General features: G+C 38.1%; 1 protein-coding gene across 4 annotated transcripts in view; it reads right to left on the bottom strand.

Moving 5' to 3' along the window:
• The window catches only part of RBMS1 (RNA binding motif single stranded interacting protein 1), a 202,386-nt gene extending 182,758 nt beyond the window's left edge, over positions 1 to 19,628 (bottom strand). For 2 of the 4 annotated variants that reach the window (XM_016195835.2, XM_016195912.2), the window contains exon 1: positions 19,465 to 19,626. In XM_016195835.2, the coding sequence (XP_016051321.1) occupies positions 19,465 to 19,539 (75 nt within the window). In that variant the 5' untranslated portion in view covers positions 19,540 to 19,626. Of the gene's footprint in view, positions 1 to 19,464 lie in introns of all 4 variants that reach the window. The other 2 variants (XM_016195627.2, XM_016195763.2) reach the window with 2 other exon arrangements.
• Positions 19,629 to 22,625: the final 2,997 nt, after the last annotated feature.

The following is a 22,625-nucleotide window of genomic DNA, read 5'->3' as shown; positions in this document are numbered from 1 at the left end:
AGTGACAGTTGACTTCTCTTTTGGATTTTCTATATTGTTTGTCATGAGTAGTGCAGTCTGGCTTGTCACATAAAACAAGTTGACATTTAGAAACTCAGTCTAATGTTATGTTCTAAGAGTGTCTATTTCCCCCATGAACACTGACTTGGTGCATGTTTTGTTTCCAGGTCTATACATAAAGGTAATTTGTTGTGTTAAGGTGGGAAATGCAGAATGTATAATCAATAGCTCTACTGAACAGGTATTAAGAAACCTTGTTATAATGTTATAGCAACAGAGAGATTTTGTTAGTTTGATGGAAATAATTATTTATAACTATTCCTAGACAAAAATTTATGTTTTTGTACGCTCGAAGTAAACACTAGTTTCTGTGCAATGAAGGAGGAAAGAAAGGTAGAGAAAAACTGAATAAAAGGTGGAACATTCTGACCCTTGAGTTCTGTAAGAATGAGGCTCATTTACTGTTCAAAGGACATTGTTTATACATTCCAGACTTCCATCTTATAATTGCTCCAGGATTTGTAAAAAGGAAATCTCAGCAGGACAGCTAAATTTATTCAAAGCAATAGCTGCACATAATTGGTATAAAACACCAGAACAGTCTGCTCTGAAAACGCTTTTCTCAGCAATACAGACTCCCATCTCTTCAACTCCCTTTCTATATTCAAATAAAGTTTGATTTCTCTCTTCCATCACTTGAATCCTTCCTTCTCCTACTCAGGTAAGACTATGCTTTAAAAGATCCTATGAATTTTCAACACAAATTATGTGAGAAACTTTTTCGATGCCCATTTGGTTTTATTAGTGTTTACCTGGTTACTATGGCAATAGATAAGTAGGAGGAGCCCATGTTGTGCAAGAAAGATAGTTTTATATTTTCACAAAACATTATGAATTAATTACATGCTTTATCACACATAAAAGTAAGTTAAAATTTTACTGTCATGTTAGTATCATCTCAAGAACTCAATTAAATGAACAAAAGAAAGCAAGCTTAGGTCTGGATATAATTACACAAACTTGAAAAACACAGTAAAGGAACTTGAGTCACAAAGCATCGTATATCCCATACACTACAACCACAGCCTTTCTTCATCAGACCATTGTTGTAGTTGGGTTTTTGACAAAATTCCTTCAAAAGTGAAATGCAAAGGAGAAAAATAACTGTATCTTCCTATTTAAAGGGCCATTTTCATTTAAAAAGTTATTTCAACAAGTTCTGTTTGTGTGTTGATGAACAAACAATAGCTTTGCTAATTTAATACCACTTTAAAAATGCCATTTGATAGGATTTTACCAGATAATTCTTTATTGACATGAGTAAGAATTTATGGATGATTTTTTTGTTCTTGGAAGAGAAAAAATAACCTCCGTGAAACTGGAAACATCACCTCTCAATATAAAGAATTAAAAAATGTTCATGAGTGGTTTAACAATATGTATGTACTTAATGCCACGAAATTGTACACTTAAAATATTTAAAATAGTAAATTTTATGTTTTGTATATTGTGATAAATATACAAAACAAAAACAACCTTGGGTTTGTACATCAAAAGCCATTTAAAAAATTTGTCATAATGGACTTGGAACTGGTTCCCTTTAAAAGGCACAGTCGTATATATAATTGTTATGTCCTATTAAATACAGATCAAATAGAGCATAATGTCAAAAAGGTAGACTTGAATAGAATAGGACTAATCAGAAAACAAATACTCATGAACTTACTGCTTTGAAAAGTATTTTCAATTGCATTACAGGTAATATGTCATATTTATGATGTGATAATCTGTCTGTCCTTACGGAATAATTATGAATTCCAAATGATTGTTTTTTTCAGATTCTGAACTTAACACAGATTTCTCGAAGACAAGCTAAAAGGAAGAAAAAGTGTTATGATAAGGCCAAGAGAACTCTCAGAATTTTTCTTAAAGCTGAATAAATACAATATATATATACATATATCCAATAAAGCTAAGAAAATAAAAAATATATAAAACAAAGCCACTAAAAGTCAAAATCTATGTGCCCTTAATATATTGTCATATTTTTGTTCAGCTGTGTACATTAGATTTCCTATCATTCTTTGAATATCTTCTTTGTAACAAACTGCTTATGCATAAAAGCAACTAGTGTGGTAATTAAATATCAAATAGCAAGAACAACTACATCATAGAAATAAATGTACTGTTTTTTAATTGAAGTAGAATTTTTAATGATGAGAAACCTGGACACAATGGTCTATTTTTATATATAACTCAGTCTAAATAAATGCAACCTACATTTGTAAAGCATACATAACTCTGTAACATAAAAGGGTTCCTGTGTCTTTTGCTTTGCTTTTATTAGCCAAACCTTAGGACCTGCTTCATGTTAGTTCCTTTTGACTTCTTGCCTCTTTACATTATGGTCACCAGTATTCGCACCGTTCCTACATATGGAAGCTAGCAATCTGAAAATCTGAAAACGCAAGATCCAATTTCTTACTTTAAAAAGGAGTTCATACAAAAATTAAATCAGGCAGCATATATTTACTTAACAATTAACCATAGCTGCACTGTTCAATATGACAGCCACTGGCCACATGTAGCTAAAATTTTTCAATTCAGTTCCTCAGTTGCACTAGCCAAATTTCAAGTGCTTAATAGCCCCCATGGGGCCAGTGGCCACTGCGTAAGATTGCAGATACAGACCATTTCCAGCATCGCAGAAAGTTCTGCTGGATAGAGCTGCACTATAGGATTGCTTTAAAGGGCAAGCTTCCCAAATTTACTTGAAATAAGGTGTTTTGGATTATTTTATGTCACCTCAAACTATTTAATGTCAACACTTGATTGGTTGTTTTCAGTATCTATGTATTACGTAAAGGGAGATACAACTCTAGTACCAGCCAATTTTCTTAGAAAGTTATCTACTATCAATAGAAACAGGCCTGGCAAAATGCTTTGCACATAGTAGGCACTCACTAAATACTACTTAACTCACTCAAGTAATAATACAGAATTTTATGAAGGCAGTGAATAGCACTGTTAATTAAAAGAAACAAAACTATCCATTAAGAAAAGTAGTTAGCAGCAGTTCATTTATTCAACCACTACTTACTGATCCCCCAACCTCTGTCTGCCTGTCCACCTTCTTTCTCCACCCTATTCTGTGCCCCGGGAGGCTGACCCATAAAGTCTTGCATCCAGGGAATCCTCCTCTCTCCAACTTCCTGTAGGTTCCAATTGGAGGCACTGGGAGGAGATTCCAAAGTAGGAAGAAAGTCAGAGATATATGCTCAACATGGGTTGGCCTTGGTCCTCAGCTAAAGGCCACAGCTCCTCTCAGGCAGCCCACTTCACAAAGCAGGTTCCCCTCTCGGTTCTTGTCACTGTTCCCACCCCTAGCCCTAGACCCTGCGCTTAATGAAACTGCCTTTTGCTGGCCTCAGAATACATCATCACCCTTTTTTGGTTTCCTAAGTCCTGCCAACACATTTGTAAATATTCTTGTTTGTTAAATATTACCTAAATACCATATGTTTCCTGTCCAGATCTTGACAAATGTAAGCACGTATCCTTTCAGGCACAGTCCTAGGTCCTTAGAGACCTCCAGCTAATCTCTTCAGATAGTTTAATCTCTTTCATAGTTCTTAGAAATAGAGCCCTTTTAAAAAATTCAATTGTTTTCAATAATAATGCCCCATCCAGATGATATTCAAAAAGTTACACTAATAGAGTAGAAATAGGCCTCTCATTTCTAACACATTATATTCACTGTATTTGACTTAAGATAGTCATTGAATATTTTGTTTTTGTGCCTCAAAGAGTGCTTATATGACAATAACAAACTAGCCCAACAATACACTAATAGCCTGCTAGGCATGAACTCAAAGTCTAACAGTCAAGCCAAGGACTGAGAAAATTATTTAGGTAATTGAGCCCATTTTTATCCTAATCATGTGTGTATTTTAAGCAGAAGCATTTTCATTCCTAAAAAAATCTGGCTTCATGTTTCTCTTTATCATGTTAGAAAGCAAAAGTTATGAATTCAATTTAATAAAATATTTACTAAGTATCTACTATGTGCAATACATTATAATGGGCACAAAAATGAACCAGATACATTTTTTAAGACTCTTACATTCTTACAAAGGAGACCACAGGAACACAAATTACTGTTAACAAAATACTACATTAAACTGTTACTTACTAAATATACATCAACTTCATGCATGCTTTTTTTCCCCTGACATCTTCTGATTTTTTTTAGTCTTTTCCCCCAACAGGTAAATTATATTAGATTATAATGTAAATTTATTATACAGTATAGTCTAAATGAAATGCCACTTGGAAAAAGTTTAAATATAATAAGAAAAAATCAAATTAGTAAACTCTCATGTCTCCATTTTTTAAATATCCTAAAAATGAGATTTTACAAGCTGCCTATGAGTGAGCATATAACCAACACAGAATTTGACATATCTCCCTCAATTTTCCTGTATGTTCTTTGAAATGTGGGTAAACTGTCCTCAACAGCTTCACATGTTGAGGGTTAGATGAAAGGTTCTAAAGCCAGAAACTTGTATTTAGGAAGTAAACTTAGATCAGAAAGGAAATTCCCTCTGTTTCTTAATATAACAATTACTCATGTGCTTATTTAAACCCTAGCTTTCCTTTTAATTTTTTAAAATATGTTTTTATTGGTTTTTTTAGAGAGAGAGGATGTGAGAGGGAGAGAAACAACAATTGACTGGCTGCTTCCTGCACACCCCCTGCTGAGGATCCAGCCCAAAACCGAGGCATGTGCCCTGACCAGGAATCGAACCAGTGCAACCTCTTGGTGCATGGGACTGCGCTCAACCAACAAAGCCACACCAGCCGTGCCCTAGCTTTCCTTTTAGACCTTATGTCACTCCGACTGAATAGGTACCTTTTTAACTTAAACGAATAATGCACATGACTTCAAGCATGCCCATCTTTCACTGTTGAATCCTAGGTAAAGGAAATGCAAATACAAGGCAACTGCAGTGTTTTAGGAGAGTAAGTTACACACACACATTAACAGCAAAATGCTTTGGATCATCAGTTGTTTAAGGTGATTCACTGGATCTCACCTGAGAGAACTTTCTAGCACAAGTAATCAATTGTTCTGTAAAAAAAAAAAAAGCACCCTAAAATGTCTAAAAGGTCATGCCTCTCCCTAGTCTTTAAACATACCACCACACTGGAACCTTGACTTTGACATGTCAAATAATAGGCCACAAACAACTTGGTTTCCCTACAGATCACACAGAGGACCTATCTATTTTCAATCATCCACAGCCCTTTCTGTCATTTCCTTCTGTACAGCCCACGACTTCCAAAGTTCACAGTTATGGTTACACACACTTACAGGAGGAAAAGTGAAGGTCTGAGCCAATCAGTACAGAGGATTTTTGAAATAGTGAGAATAAAAGTAACCAAACAGACAAAGCTAAGCTACAGCTGTACCTCTGCTCAATTGTGCATTCCTAAGAAGCTGAGTGAAAATCAAATATAACAAAATAAACTGATCCTTTCCAACTGACTTAAGAAATTATTTCACAAACTATTTTCCTTAATATCTAATTCATCTTTAATAAGCTGTGGTTCCCTATGACTTACCTTTAAATTATACTTTCTGTCAAAGGCTTAGGGACCTGTAATAATCTTTGAAACACGTAAATGAACTAAGGAGGTATTTTCACTGGCGAATCTCTTTGTAAACTGTGGGAAAATTATTCCATTTTATTTGTTTAATATATCCCAATTTCTTCCGTATTTGATTTCCACAGCACATAGCGTATAGCCAGGCATGATACTTCTGTGTGCTTAACGAGGATATGATACGAACAGCAAGAGAGAGAAGCTATGTCCAAGTGACACCTGGGCTTGTGGATGCCACCTACTGTGTGTTTTGCTTTTCCGAGGCTCTCCACAAACCTGACTAAAACAGAGTCCTGAAGCATGATCCTGTGATGAGTACTGAAGGTCGTCAACTGTGTTCAAGTGTCTCATGAAAAAACAAGAGATACGAGAGGCTAGTGTGGAGTGCTTGGCATTGTGAAGAAGATGGTTCCCATCAGAGTGATGAACAAGAGGGTGGCCTCAACAAATAAAAAAGGTGTTTAATCAGAGACTCTCTAACAGGTTACAGCAGGTGGTGATGGCAGAATAAAGAAAGTTAGCAAGAATGTAGTAGTCTGGAGTCTATCATGTCAATGTGGGAAAGCTCTAGGCATGCTAAAAAAAAAAAAAAAAAAAGTGAGAGGGTTTGGCCCCAGGCCCAGGGCTATAAAGACAAAGGCCCTTAGGAATGTGGTAATGGAAGGACCCAGAAGAACAAGGCCATGAGGAAGCCATGGTGGACGAGCAGCGCCCAACTAGAGGCTCCCATCATCTGCAAAGTTAGAAACATTAGAACAAAACAGATTCGGTTCTGAACACTGTTCTGGCAAGCAAGGAGCAGCATCCTGCTAGTGGAAGGAAATGCAGATGTCTGGCCAGCCCTGCCTGGTGGGGTGGCTTCAGACAGAGTGACCACTACTGATTCCTGATCCGACACCAGCTGGTGACACTGGCCCATTGACACTCCAGTCCAGCCTCCGTGATACATTTCCTGGAATGACTGCTAAAGCTGTGTGTGGCCTCCCTTCTCCTTTCTTCCTCTTCAGGTCACTGTTCTGACGAGTTGTGTGAGGTCAGGCCTCCACCCTCCGGATCTCTGGGCCTCCTGCCACGCCTCCCAACTCTGCCTCTCCGGAGCTCTACTCTGGTTTCTCCACGTTGGGTAGCTTTCCTCATCTGTAAAATTAGTAGCTTGAACCAGATTATCTTAAAGTCCCTTCCAGTTCTAACATTCTGTGATTCTTGGATGCTATAAATTCCCAGAATCCTAAAATTTAGAGTTGAAAGGGACTTCAGAAGTCGTCTATTCAACCTCCTGCTCAACCTAAGCTAACCTAGCCAGAACTAATAAGCTTTGAAAGTTCTATGTAGTTGTTTTTGGCTGGCTGAATACTGCAATAATCAAAGCTTTAAAACCTTAAAGCATGATATATATATATATATATATATATATATATATGATTTTTAGAACATCTAAGAAAAAGTTTGAAGGAGCTGAAGCCATAGAGCAGCATGTTCTATTGCTCAGAAGTCTGTACCTAAGCAGCATTCCCAGGCCTCGTTTTCACAATATTCAGGGCATAATGAAAAATCACAAGGGATGTCAGAAAATTCTCCAAATACAACTAACTTTCAATTTCTTAGTATGTGTATAAATATATAAGACAGGGTAATGAGATGTCACAACATCAAATAAAGCCTCAGAAGGAGAATAAAGAGTGTAAAGGAGAATCAATCATATTTTAAGATGCATTCAAGAAAAAACAAAAAAAATGCCATCTGTTCTTAAAGGGTAAGTTTCAGTTAATAAGCTACTTTTCAAAATTTTTTTGATCTCTGATAATAAATAGTCTCTTTACCTCCTGAAAAGAATTATTTTCTTAACAGAGTCTATGTCAATTATCATACTACAGATCTTGAAGCAATTATTGGATGTATTTTTAAAATGAGTACTTAAAACAATAATAATTTTCCATGTGTTTTATTATGAATTACTTAAAAGTGGTAAGTTCATAAATAAATAAGAAGAGATATACTTAGTTTGGATGATACTGATTCTCCCAAAATTGATGTATAGTTTTAATGCCATCCCAATAATAATCTTATCAGTTTTTTTAATGAAAACTGACAAACTGATTCTAAGATTTACAAAGAAATGAAAAAGATCTAGAAGTTAAGACCACTTTGAAGAATATACACTTAATATATTGCTACAAAAATTCAGACCATGTAGTATTTACACAAAGATACATATGGATCAAAACAAAGGGTCCAGAAAAAGAAAGACATAAATGTTGGTCACCTGATTTACAACAAAGGCGACACTGAAATTCAAAGGAGGACATAAAAATGTCTTTTCAGCCCAGTTGGCATGGCTCAGTGGTTGAGCATCAACCTATGAATCAGGCAGTCATGGTTCAGTTTCCAGTCAGGGCACATGCCCTGGTTGTGGGCTCAATCCCCGGTGTGGGGCGTGCAGGAGGCAGCCGATCAATGACTCTGTCTCATCAATGATGTTTCTATCCCTCTGTCCCTCTCACTTCCTCTCTCTGAAATCAATTTAAAAAAGAAAGAAAGAAAGAAAATGTCTTTTCAATAAATGATGCTGGGTCAATTAGATATTCATATGAGGGTGGGGAGTACAAATCTTGACCCTTTCCATATCAAACACAAAAATTAATTGGCAATGGAATGCGGACCTAAATGTGACAGGTAAAATACAGCTTCTATAAGAAAATATAGGAATATATCTTCATGACCTTAAAGTAAGCACCAGTTTCTTAAACAGACACAAGAAGCAATAATCATAAAAGGTGGGTACACTGCACTTCATTAAAATTAAGAACTTCTATTCATTAAAAGACACTAGTGAAAGGGAAAATTGAACATTGGGAGAAGATATTCTGATACACATATCTGATGAAGGAGTTGTATCCAGACTATATTTGAAAACCTATAAACCAATAAAAAGAAATATCCAATATAAAAAGTGAGCAAAAGGTTAAGTTGTAAGTTACGTCAATTATAGTCAATAAAGCTGTTATTTTTTTAAAAGTGAACAAAAAACTTGAAAGGTACTTCACAACAGAAGACAGTCACTTGCCAATGAATATATTAAAAAGTTCTCAACATCATTAATCATCAGGGAAGTACAAATTAAAATCATTATGAAATACCACCTACCAGAAGGGCTACACTTAAAAGGACTGACAATACCAAGTGTTAGTGACTTATAGAGCAATTAGATTTTTCTCATGCTTTGCCTGGTAATATCTGGTAATATCTACCAAAGCTGAACACACACATATCACACCAGTTCCATGACCTACCAGTTCCTCTATTATGAGTAAGTACAAATGTTGACCAAATGATATGGACACAAATAATTATATCAACTTTACTTATAATAGCTGAAAATTTAAATAATCCAAATACCCATTAATAGTAGAATAGATAAATAAATTGTGATCTATTCTGTGATAGAATACTACATAACATTAAAAAAAAAAAAAAAGCTAACAGCCCAGCCATGTATGGCTTAGTGGTTGAGCATCAACCTAGGATGCAGGAGATCGTGGTTTGATTCCCAGTCAGGGCACATGCCCAGGTTGCGGGCTCCATCCCCAGTCAGGGGCATGCAGGAGGCAGCCGATCAATGACTCTCTCATCATTGATGTTTCTATCTCTCTCTCCCTCTCCCTTCCTCTCTCTGAAATCAATAAAGGTTAAAAAAAAAAAAAAGAGAACCAACATCTGCTGCATATAACATGGATGAATCAAACCAATAAGGATGCACTAAAGAGGCCAAACGCAAAAGGATACATATTATAGAATTTCATTTTGGTGAAGTACAAGAATAAGTGAAACCAATCCGCAGAGATAGAAATAAGACTAATGGTTATTTCTAGGGAGCACAAACTGGGAAGGGGCATGAGGGTGTTTTCTGGGTGCTGGAAATGCTATAGAATGACCTGGGTGGCCATTATATGAGCGTATCCACTTATTTAAAAGTTATGCATTGTAATAAAAATTTTAAACAAAGAAACAAGTAAATAAAAATATTCCACTGTGCTCCAAGATGGTACAAATCATGCCTTATTTACATATCTGTAGTTTCCAGGGCTTAATACAATGCCTGCTCAGTGTTTGTTGAATTTAATTAAATTGACCAGGTAGTTCCAACTACATCTTAACTAGATAATTTTAGTACAGTGTCTGAGTTATCAATAGTAGAACTATAGCTGTGGATTTGCTTCCTGCAGGCTCCTTTTAAATTCCCAATGCATTCATATTTAAAATACCTAGCTTTTTTCCCCCCAAAAAAGAGAAATACGATTATTTGCATACTGAAAAACTGACCCTATTTGCAGAGTTTAAATAAGATTTAAATAAAAAAGGCAAAGGAAAAAGAAACAAAGAAAGGTGCAGCTGTGGTGCCCTAGAAAGCAGATGTTCATTAGGGCCCAGACACAGATTACTATCACAATGTATTTATCTGAACATGCTCTCCTCAGACCACACAGTCAAATCAAATTTTGAAGGCTCAAAGGATGTGCACTGAAGTACATCCTGTACTGCTGAAACATGAATTTGAATTTTGTGATAAAGACAGAGGGGTAGAAAAGAACAGCAGATATCATCCACTATCATTTTAAATCCTATTTATATATTAAGTTATAATCTATTCTTAAAAAAAAAACACAATCAAAATCAACATTTAAGATTTCTGCTATTAAAATTAAAACCTGAGGAACTATTACCAAGAAACATTTTTTTAGTCTTTTACAAATTACAAAAACACAATACTTTTGTGATTACTTTTAGGTAAAGAATTTTTTTGTGAAATATTCAAGAAACAGAAAAATGGTTATGAATAATTTTAAATTAAAGTATGGATGGAGAAAAAATGTAAACATCTTACCATTTCACTACCCCCTATTTACATTCCAATCTCATTTGAATATATATTTATCACCAAAATATTTTCTATTATGCTAATTACCTTCTCTTTTATTCAAAGTATTACATCATGTCTGAGCTTCTTTAACTCATTTGTACATTAACCAATAAAATTTTATTTAAAATTTCCATATAAGACTGCATAAGAAATCAGAAAGAAAATCAAATTCAAAGAGGCAATTGTCATTAGGAAATTCTTAATCATAAACTGGAGCATTAAGAGGTAGTAAAGATTTCTTTAGCAAAATTAAGCCAGGCACACTTGGTCCCTGATTCAGGCAAATGCAGTGCGAGTAGCTAATATGTGACAATCACCCTGGTAGATCCACCACTGGCACATACACCTGCCGATATAAGCCCAGAGTGGCACTACTCTTAGTTTTGCAGGAAGAGTAGTTGCGAGTATGAGTGGGGGAGAAGGGAGCGAGGGAATAGGAAAGGAAGAGAGGAAACACACTGAGACTGCCCTAACTCAGGGTCTCTATCCCCACCCACTCCCACTTTGCAGGCTCTTATATATGAAATATAGGAAATGAGTTTCAAGTTTTAAATAACTGACGAGTGAACTTTTTGGAATAAGACCTGCTGGAAACACAACTCACTAGTAAGGTAAGGTATGCCCAATCATTAAACAAGTCATATAGAGCCCCAAATAAATACCATCTGCCCCGCTTTAGAATTTTTGTTCTAGCAGTTGGTATCTGGTAGCCAAATCTTTCTGTGTTGTTGTTGTTGTTGTTTAATAAGAGTATGCAAGTTATCAAGTGGAATGAAACCTACAAAGAGACTGAGATTAGGAACCTTATTTTTTTAAAACTTCCATTTTTAAAACAATGAAATTAATCAAAGCTGTGCTTTGTGGAAGGCAGAGAGGCTCTTGGGAGTATTTCAGTTAATGACCTGAAAATAAAAACTGGCAAATTTTTCTTTTTATAAATGTCTGCATTTGTCAAAATGCCTGTTGATGATAAATCCAAATTGCTGCTGAGAAGACAGACATAAAGTTGATAGTATTACAAATGTCTAGTAAGAGTTACTTATCCTTATAAACAAATATTTTGTTTGGGACTTTATTTTATAAAGTGTGAAAATATTTCCCAGTTATTCTACAGGTAAGAAAGGGTTTAGAGGCTCTTCCGAAGTAGAAATATACTTCCAATTGCAACTCTCAGAATCACTGTGTTTAAAAAGTGGCAAACAGGGAAAATAGTACAGTGTCATGAAGAGTTTAAGATAAATGTAAATTTAATCTAAAATTCATTTGGGCAACTTTGATTTCCCCTCCAAGAAACTCAAGTTAAGAGCACAACATTCCGTGATATATCCAATTCTGCCCATGCTAATTATTACATTTTCAACTTATAAAATAAGCAAAACTGGTATCATGTAAAATGAGCCCCACGCTTGCTGGGAAGATGATGCATTTTTCTTTCAAGATCAGTAAAAAATATTTTTGCTACCTACGAAATGATGTAATTTTGTTATACAAAACCTTTCCCTGAAGCCACTCTTCATCTGGGACCCAGCAGCCCAATAGCACGTGTTGGTCAATGAGCAGCAAGAGGGATGCGTTCCGTGTCCCACACTAAGGCCAGAGGACAGCGTGACTCCTAAAGGACTGTGTTCCATATGCAGAGGGGAATAACAGCTTATTTTAAAAGAATTAAAGCCAGACAATGACCAAATAAAGAGAATAAATAGCTATAGCCACATAAGATCAAGAATAATAAAAAATCTGTTATTTTCTGATGAAACACCAGCTGACATTAGACATATTATCAATGTGTAGATTGCAGGCACAGTGATCCAATCAGCAGCAAAACAAAACTCCAAACTTATTTTCCCCCTTTGCCATGAGCAAGGCTAACAAACTAAGAGAAATAAACATCCCTTCAAAATGGCTTAAAACAACAAAAGTAATGTTTCTGTATAACCATTATGTCATCATTTAAGATTATATTCTCGGGCTGTCACAACCCTAATAGGTTGGCCCATGCACATTTATAAGCATGAGACTGAAAAAATAATAATGTAAAATAAGGTAATTGAATATAAAACCAGAGAGGAAGGAGTTAACACAAAGCACTAAAATTCTAAGTACTCGTAAGAGGATTATAAAGCAGAATAAATACAAAACAATGCTGATTATCAATTTTTAAAAATTTCACTCATTAATCTAAACCCCAACCTCCTTCTAAAATTCCCAGGTTTATTGTAGCTTTAATTAGCATTTTACTTTTTTCTCACAAAACACATGGCACTGTTTTTAATCCCACATATAGATCTTAGTGCCTTCTCTGTCACTAAGACAGACCTTTGGGTGTGCTATTTTGTAAATATTCTTTGCTTATTTCTCGTATTGTGTCCATTCTGTCTTCCCTTGGTAGCTGGTGAGATGCTGGAGAGCAGGGACCAGATATTACACTCCCTAACCTTTCCCACTGGCACGTGCAGAGAATGGTCACTCAGGAAATATGATCGATTAGTACTTTAGCCTGCCACGAGCCTCAGCAATTTTCCAACAAGCTATCAGCTTAAAAATTAACCTAATTCCAGAATACAGATGTTACAGTGAGCGTAGGAAATCATCCACAGGACATCGAATTGTGTGCTTACAGTACCAGATAATATAAGCAAGGTAACTGTTCATATTAGCATCTAAACCCTCTTTTAGGATCTAAGTTTTCATATTCATTGTCCAGAAGACTTTTCTCTATCCTCTGAAATGACAAATGCATTCCTTTAAGAATTAGCTAAAACAAGATGTATGGGTGAAGGACAATGTTCAGTTTCATACATTTTTCTGAACATGATGGATGTTGATTTTTTGCCCTCTCCTTTTTCTCTCTCCCTCATCATCTGTGATATGCTTATTTTCCTGTTTGAAAAATTAAAATATTCATATAATTATGTTAAGGAGACTAGGTGTGCCAAGGCAAAATAAGGAATTCGGTTATGGGAGACATGTTCACTTCGTTCTTGGCTTAGCTGTCATCATCTCCTTTACACTTTTCCCCTCATAGCGACCTGATTAGGACGTGTTTAGTTTCTGCTATGAAATTTGCGTGTGCGCTCAAATTTGCGTGTGTGTTCGCACATGCACGTCTAAGAAGACAGTCTGCTGGGTGTCATCTGACCAAACTAGTGGTAAACGTCTGTTATCATCCACGTGCTGCCTCTTATGAGGCACAGCTGAATTCCACCAGGTTTTACTATTTACTCATCAAAATGAACAACAGAAACCAGAACATTTAAATTCATTGCACATAAAATCCCCAAGCCCAATGTTCAATCTTGAATACTATATGGTCTGACTTTATACCAATTATTATGGCATTGCATTTAAATTACTGGTATATCATTACATTTTCTTTAAAATAAGCTGTTACATTGAATAAAACAATTCGACCTAAGAGCAACTTGGCATGTTCCCGCCTATTCCTATAATATCCCAAAAAATGGGATAAAAAGCTAGATGGCTGAATGTCAAGTTTAGGGTTACGAAACAGTCAGTAACTGAGAGATAACTATAATTCTGAACACCCCAAGGACAGTTTATATTTTAGTTATTATCCATTAAATGAATGAATGTTTTGTTTTTACCAAGTCTGAAATACCTTGGAAAAAAAGGGACTTCTCTTGAAAATTAAGCAGGAAAAAGTCTGGATTGTGTTGGTTGGTGCCAGTGAGAGCAGGCAAAGACAGGCCACATCACCAACCCATCGTATGTAACATATCCCGCCCCCCTTAATCTAACGCTACGAAATTTTCCTCTGGCGCCTTCTTTTTTAATGAAGGTTGCACAAAAAGGTACGTTTGATTCCGTAAGTGAAGCACTGACCAATTGATATGTGATTCATTTCAGGGATCTTACTCGATTCATAAAACATTTGGAAGTTTTTATTATAGGGGCAAAATAAATCAAAACACAAACCTAACTATACCGAGACTTCATTAGAAAATTAAACTGGATTATTCATTATATTTGTAGGTTTTGGTCTATGATTTCTTTCTAGTCTAGAAAAATTTTGCAGGTACTTATTCTGAATATTACTAGTCACAAAGGAGCATTTATTTAGCACCTACTGCTCTGTGAATGAAGCAAGAAACGAGGGAGGTGCTGATACCCTTTGAAGAGAGACTAACAATACAATATCAAGACCATGCTTGGGGAAAATAAACTTCAGTGAACTGAGCCTCCAATAAAAAACAAACCAGACAAGAAATTCCTCATCTTTAAAAAGAATGAATAATATGTGAGTGTCCATATCATTTTTACTAAGCCCCTATCCTTTCATTCTAGATCTTCCTCGCATGATTTTTACTAGTTAAGCAGATAGAGAGGGGGGAAATAAAGAAAGATTTTCTTTTCTGGCGACTCACTCCTGAGTAAAAAGAAAAGAAAAAAAGATCCCTTTGTCTTTAGCTAAAAGACCCGTAATAATTTAAAATTTCTGTATTCATTAAGTATGCTGGGGTCATTTTACAGTCCCAATAAACCAGTAAGCAAAATATAAAGTCTGAGCAATAAATCAGTCAAGTTTTAAATTTTTTTCCTTAAAAGTGTACTACATGGAAATTTTCCATATCTGAATTTAAATTCAAAGCCAAGATTGCCAAATTTGTAACGTATATTTAGTTATGCTGATAATACATGATCAAACACTTTCCTACTTCTCTTTACTTATCTTTTCCTGTTCCCTTCTAGTAGCTTAAAATTTGGCTCCCAACATATAAAAAATTAATATGCATTATGGGAAATTCAAAAGGAATAGCTATCCAACGGGGAGGGTGCTACAATACTGCATTATAATGCATCTTCTTTTTAACATTTCCATGACCTTGATTCTTCCAAAGCCACGTCCAGACAGCCACAATGCCTCCCTCACCTAATAAGGTGTATTCTTTGTGTAAAGTATAGCATGACTGTATTGATACATTTAAACATACTTTATTCACCTCATAAATGTGGTTACTTCTGAAAGCTCAAAGCACTCCAAGTCTTAATATCAAATTTCTCTACCTCCAATCCACCTTAAAATGCTCAGTAGTTCCATTATCAAATCATGACCCCTAAATCCTGGAGAAACAGACTGAGGCAGTATAATATTCACTTGGCTACAACTAAGAAGAAGTTAAGGAATTCAGCAAAATGTTAATGCTCCCAGAAATTCAATTCAGAAAAAACTGTTCTGTTCTAGTAGCCTTCATTAATAGAATTCCAAATTATTATCACTATTTTCCAGATTTTGAATCTCAGGTCAGGTATGTTCTTCAGCATGCACTTACACAAGATGGCTTTAAAACAAACTTTTGTTTTAGAAACAAACATTTCCTTAGAATAGAAAAACAATACTGTTGTATACATAAAACTTAAAAACGAAGCTTTCATTATGCTATATTTTATAGAAACATTTTGATAACTATGAATAAAGGTCAAACATTTGTCAAATTGCTTTTAGCTAGTACAAATAGCTATTCATGTAAAGAACATTCTGTACTTCCCTTTCTTCAAAAGAAGTAGAATAAGTATTTCAATTCCCATAAAAATTTGCATACATGAAATGGCAATAAGGTAAGTTGTAGTATCTCTGAAATAAACAGACCATGACTGAAGGATTGCTTTTACAGTAAGTGAAAATAATATAGCCATTGTATGAAAATGAGTAATACACACCTTTAGAAAAAAATACAGTGAATTATCTGTATAGCTTCAAAGTAGATTCCAAATTTAATTTTTCATAATCTAGCATGTCATTTTATATAATTCAGAAAATCCCTTAGAACAATATGTGCTTATATATACGAAGCTATGTCTAACTACATCTTAGAATGAATGTGTCAGGTGACAAAGAGCACCTGCTGTGATAAGACCATCCTGACAGAGAGATACAAAAACACGAGTGTATAAAATCAGGTTACTTGAAATCTATGTTGCTCTAAACTAAGGTATTATGAAAATTTCGCAGTCTTCTTCATTTCCACCCATGTCCTGCCCTTCCACAGCCTCCTCAAATTTATGTTTAATGCAGCTGTATTACTTTTTCTAATGATTTTCTTTCTGTCAAAGAGCAAAGCACACCAATACGCTCACACACTATAATACAGCTCCGTGGACTTTTTTGTTGTTGCTAATAAAATGTACAAGTAAATATTTTTTATGGGGGAAAATTACTAAATAAATTTTCCAAATCAGTCACTGATTGAATGATTCACACACAAAAAAATAATTTGACATATGTTAACTTTTAAAAGTATGGTAACAAAACTCATTTTCAAGGGGCATGTTAATTGGTATCTATTCCTTCTGATGCAAAGAAATCCCATCCGTTCCTTCTTCCTCAGTTTAAAACAATCACATCCATCTCTTGATCACTGTTTAAGACCAATATCACTTCATAATTGACCGTGGATTCCTTGGTTTTTGTTATAGCTTCCAAACAGAAGTTTCAAAACAACTCTGACTAGTAAACACATCACTGTACTTTAAACAGTGATGTTTTCTATCCCATACTTCAGGAAGGTTAAAACACACGCACACACAGGCAAGGATCATCCCTGAAGACAACAGATTATAAGTGAGTTTATTAACTCTTTAGGTAGATTAGGCAACACTTGTTTTTAAACTAAAAATCAAAAGAAGTCTCTCTTTTCTTTTAAATGGCTCACACTACCATGCTACCAACAGATATGTAAGGGAGAAAAAAGAGGCTATGCGTTCTGAACTGTGCTTATCTAAAATCTGCAACTAGTCACTTTACATTTTAGGAGATGCCCCTTTTTGAGATAATCAAGATACATTACAATAGGGAATTTAGATTTAATTATCAAATTTTAATACCATGTTATATAGGTCAAGTGGGTATGTATGTCCTTCTCTGGAAACAAAGAGATTCAGAGTAATAGGATTTCAGATTTCATAGTAGTAACCACAAGATATGTTTTGAGAATGTCATTTACTGTAACACAAATCAATATTAAATGCTTTATGCAGGAAGCACACTTTCAGAAAATGGGCCCTAAAGCTTTCTGGGATCCGACCCTAATTACCAGAGCAAGCTCTTGCCGTTTGTCTCTCTCTTCAATTATTTACGGGGCAAAAAGAGCCAAATGGCATTGCATTAGCTATATTAAATGCTATGTACTTGGGTTCTAACTTACTAATGGTACATAAAAATTACTAAGGTGAATGTGCCTGTAGAAACATGGCCTTTTTTCTTCACCTGAGTATATGTATTTATTATTGATATAGTTAAGTGTTGAATAGGCTGTCCTTTGGCCACCCAATGCTGCATAATTTAAACAAGTGCATTAAACATATATGCTATCTAAAAGGTAGTGCATTGATTACGTCTCAAAATTTCTTTGAACAACTTATATTTACAGTGTAGCTCGCAAAAAAGCAGGCATCTCCCTCCAGTCCCTGAAAACAAATTTATGGGGACCACACAGAAATGAATAATAGATTTCCTTGCTACTACCATCTTGCTGCTTTCAGACGACCCAAAGTAAAAGAAGAATTGGGGGGCGGGGGGGAGAATGAGGCCCTTGAGGGCTAAGAAATGTCTGATCTCTATGCTGACTCGTGTTCTCTAGGACAAATACTGTGTTTGTAGGTACAGAACATGGACCACACGCGCTGTAAGAAAGAAAAGCTTATCAAGGATGAATCAGAGATTCTTTGCACCAGGCCAGAAATGCCCTCTGCCAGCAAGCAGGGCATGATTACAACCTCCCAAAGAAAGTTCAGACACTGCACCCATGCTTGATTCTTTTGTGATCTAGAAGGGTGCCTGGAGTCACGACAGGAGATGCTGACTGCTGAAGAAGGCTGGTGCATCCAACTTCCACCTTCCCAAACTGTGGAAGAAGCTTCCAAAGCAGTGAAACCCTCACTCTTCATGGACCCAGTGTATTTTTTAATGAGTTCAGGCGGCATCCAATTCTTGTAAAAATAAGACAGGCCCACTAACCAAGTACCCAGGGTCCCTAGAAAGCCAGTCGCAATTTGCGAGGTTACAGGTCATCATCCGTGTTACCCAAGAGCATGCCAAGGCCACTTCTGAGAAAGCACCATTGGAAATCGATCTGTGGTAAACACGTAAGGTAGTATTTTTCTAAGCTAAATACAAAGTCACTTCTTTCTCTGCACTGAAATCTGCCCATTGTCCCTTCTAAGCAAAAGCTACAGGGAAGATTAAAAGGGACATCAATGAACGCTGAGTGAACTTTGGCCACTTTCCTACCCAAAACACCAGCGTAAAAGTAGAAATCAGTAACCAGGTGAAGTGCCACACCGCACAAAGATCAAGGCGAGGGGCGGGCGCGCGGGGCTGGAGGCGGGGAGGGAAACGTCCCGTCCGCCCCCCGCCCCCCGCCCAGCCCCAGACGTCGCGCGCCGGAGGCCGAGGGGCGTCCCCGGGAGGTGGGGGCTCTGCACCACTCCGAGCTAAGCCGAGAGTTGCCGTTCGCAGGGCGGGGCCCAGGAGCGGGGGTCGGAAAGCCGCGCGGCCAGCGGGTCCCGCCGCGGGCCCCAGGCGTCCGCAGCGGAGCCGCCGACGCTCGGCTGGGGGCTCGGCGCGGGGCTCGGCGAGGGGCTCGGCGAGGGGCGCCGCTCGGCCCCGCGACCCTCCCGCCTCCCGGGCCAGGAAGGGGCTGGCGGCTCTTTCCTGTCTAGCCTCTCCCCCCGCGGCTTTCTGTAACCCGATCCCGCACTCCGCTGCCTCCGCAGCCGCCGCCCCGCGCCGCGCGCTCTGCCCAGGCCGGCGCTATAGTTAGCAGCCTCCCCTCAACTCCGCGGCGGGCGGCGGGGGTCGCCCGCCGCCCCTCCCGGGCGCGAGCCGGAGCGCCCCCGGAGCCCCCCCGGCGCTCCTTTACCTTCGCTTGGAGATACTGGGGGTAGTAGTAGGTGGCGTACTGAGGGTACATCTGCTGTTTCCACACTTTGCCCATGAAGCTGGAAGGGAGCCTGCCGTGCAGGGTCGCGGGCACTTTGGGGTTTCCAAGTCTCGGTCTCTCCTGCCTCTCCCTTTCCGGCGGCGGCGGCGGCGGCGGCTGCCGCTGCTCCACCTCCCAGCCCGGACGAGAGGTCCTCCTCCTCCTTCTCCTCCTCCTCTTCCTCCTCCTCCTCCTCCCAGGTAGAGAGAAAGGCTGCAGACCACGGAGGGCACCCCGGACAGGGCGCTCCCAAGGAGTTGCCTCCGGGAGCCCGACCGCTCCGGGGCTGCCAAGGGCCGGCGCGCTGGCCGCTGCGCTCGGGCGAGCAGGCTGAGCAGGGCTGGGAGGTGATCAATATAAGTGGAAAGTGCGGCGGCGACAGCGGAGGTGGCTGCGATCGGTGCCAGGCGGCATCTGGGGTGGGTGCGCCCGCCCGGGAGAGGGGAGAGGGGCCGGCGCGCGGCGGCGTGGGGGAGGGGCGGCGGGGCGGGGCTTGGGCGCCGCGGAGCCGGGACCGCCGGAGGTGCGGGCTGAGTTCTGACCGCTCCTCACCTCCCGCTGCGCTGCGGGCGCGCGGCCGCCCGGGAGCCGGTCGCTTTGTGCTGGGGGGGGGGAGTGCACTGGGGGCACCCAGCTTGAGAACTGCAGAGTGGACACCTCGTTTGCTCACCCGAGTTGTCTCCGTAAGGGGGAGGGGAGGTAAAAGGAAAGAAGGAAATCTGATTAATCTCTCACTTCCCCCTGCCCAATGATTTTTTTTTTTTTTTCTTTCCACAAGGGAAGGAAAAATTATTTCGTGCCCAACCTCAAGGCTGGAATGGGGACACCTGGGTTGTGTTCACCACTCCCCCAACACCTCCCCGCCCCAGGCCACAGCACTGCTTTTCTAGGTGACCTTGGGAGGGTTAGTGTCCTTCGGTTTGGTTTTCCCAGATGTGAGAGGTAAAATCATGTCCTCTGCACCAGGGGAGGCAAAGCTTGGACACACACACACACACACGCACACACACCTCACAACAAATAGAGGGATCCTTCTAAAGGGGAGGTGCCGCTAAGAGGCAGAATGTTATTATTAGAGGACACAATATAGACATCAGCTTTTCTCTGCCTTTTTCTGATGCTGCCAGACAGTCTGTCAACTCCCACTCAGGAGCAAGGAAACTCCCTGAGTTTGGAATATTTTAAGGCCATTTTGAAAGTCACGCTGGCATATCGTTGCAGTGTGTTTCAGTGACATACAAAATCAATCTCTCTCTTTCTGCCCCTCTCCATCTCCTAATTGCCACAGCTATAGACAGCCCCAGACAGCAGTGGTTCAGTTCACTACATAACTGGATATAATTTAATGGAGTTAATTGGTCCCTGCAGCTGCCTGTAGAAGACTTTTTATATTCTAGCTCAAAAAGAGATAATACCAAAATGTACAAATAGGATAAGTAAGAAAGCTTCCAAATTGGAGTTCCTGCACATCTAATAAAATGAAATAAAAATATTTATTTGTTATTAAATAGAGCTTGATTACTTTGTTTTGTCATTTTGGTTTTCCGAGAGTCTGTTTTCTTAACAGCACAAAGGTAAATCAAACTGAAATGGAATGCATGATTTTGCTAAACAGTGACATTTTTATATGATTACATTTCAAAACAGATTTAGTAAGATACTTGAAAACAATGAAATAGGGAACTGAAACCTATATAATCTGTATATAATTTAGACAAATTTCTAGGTTATACATTTTGACAAAATAAATGAGTTCATATGAGAACACTTTGGATATGCCAGGAGACAAATCATGTTCTCTTTAAAAAAATAATAATAATAATAATAACAACAGTTAACTTATGTGAAATCCTATAGGGACACTTGTATTTACTGAGCTTCTGCTGCATTGTGGTCACTATTGAGGTTAACATTAACCTGAAGGTTGGAGTAGTTAACAGTGTAGCTTGAGGAACCTAAAACAGTTCTTTATATTGTTTCATTGTGGGAACCCTTAAAGGTTTTTGAGCAGAGAACTGACACGTACTAACTAGTGCTCGGAGTAGGAATGATGGTTTGGTGGAGTAACTGAAGGAAGGGAACAAGTTAAGAACAATCTCAGAAGTTCTAGGCTTCAGGTGATAAGGGAAATTACCAAACTTAGACTGTTCTACTTTATTTCTGGCTGATGAAAACTCAGCCTGTTTTAGAGAGCCCAGAAGCACACCCACAATTATGTAGACACTTGATTTATGACTGAGTTGGTATTGCAGAGCAGTGGAGAAAGAATGAGCTTTTCAATAAATGATTCTGGGTCAATTGGCTATTCATATGGAAAAAATGAAATTGGAGCCCTGCCTCACAAAAGGGGAAGAAAAAAGTTCAAGTGAATTAAAGATCTAGATGTAAAAAACAGAACTATAAAGTTGTTAGGAGACCATATAGGGAAGTATCTTTATAGCCTTGAGGCAGGAAAAGATTTCTTTAATAAGGTGACCAAGAGTGCAAGATTGATTAATTTGACTCTATTAAAATTCAGAACACTGATGATTAATCAAAGGATTCCATAAAGAAAATGAAAAGGCAGGCCACGAAATAGTTATTTGTAATCTATACAACTACAAAAGCTTAATATACAGAATATATAAAGGACTCCTTGAAATCAATAAGAAAAAGAAAAACAACTTGTTAGAATAGGAGCAAAAGAATGAAAGTGCGTAGTTCACAGAGGAGGAAACACAAGTGTCCCTATAATGTATGAAAAGATGCTCACACTCAGTATTAAAGGAAATGCAAACTAAAATGATAAGATACCACTTCACACTCACCAGACTGGCAAAAATTAAGCACTCTGAAAATATTAAGAGTAGGTGAAGATGTGAAAGGGGGGGAAATCTTAAAAACACTGCTTACTGGAGAAAGTGTAAATTGGTACAACCACCACTTTAGAAAACAGTTCAGCATTACCCAAATCCATTTGCATGTGGGCTATGTCACAGTGACTCTCAAAGAGGTATACACCTCAAAGAATTTCTTCTATATGTGCACCATGAGAAATATACAGCATTGTTCATAATATACTGAAAGGAATGCAAATGTCTCGCAGCTGTGGGATGGATAAA

The sequence above is a fragment of the Miniopterus natalensis genome, chromosome 8 (assembly GCF_054644295.1).
Source record: "Miniopterus natalensis isolate mMinNat1 chromosome 8, mMinNat1.hap1, whole genome shotgun sequence".
Taxonomy (NCBI): Eukaryota; Metazoa; Chordata; class Mammalia; order Chiroptera; family Miniopteridae; genus Miniopterus; species Miniopterus natalensis.
Note: the sequence above shows the minus strand (reverse complement) of the source record. Positions and strands in the feature narration are given on the sequence as shown.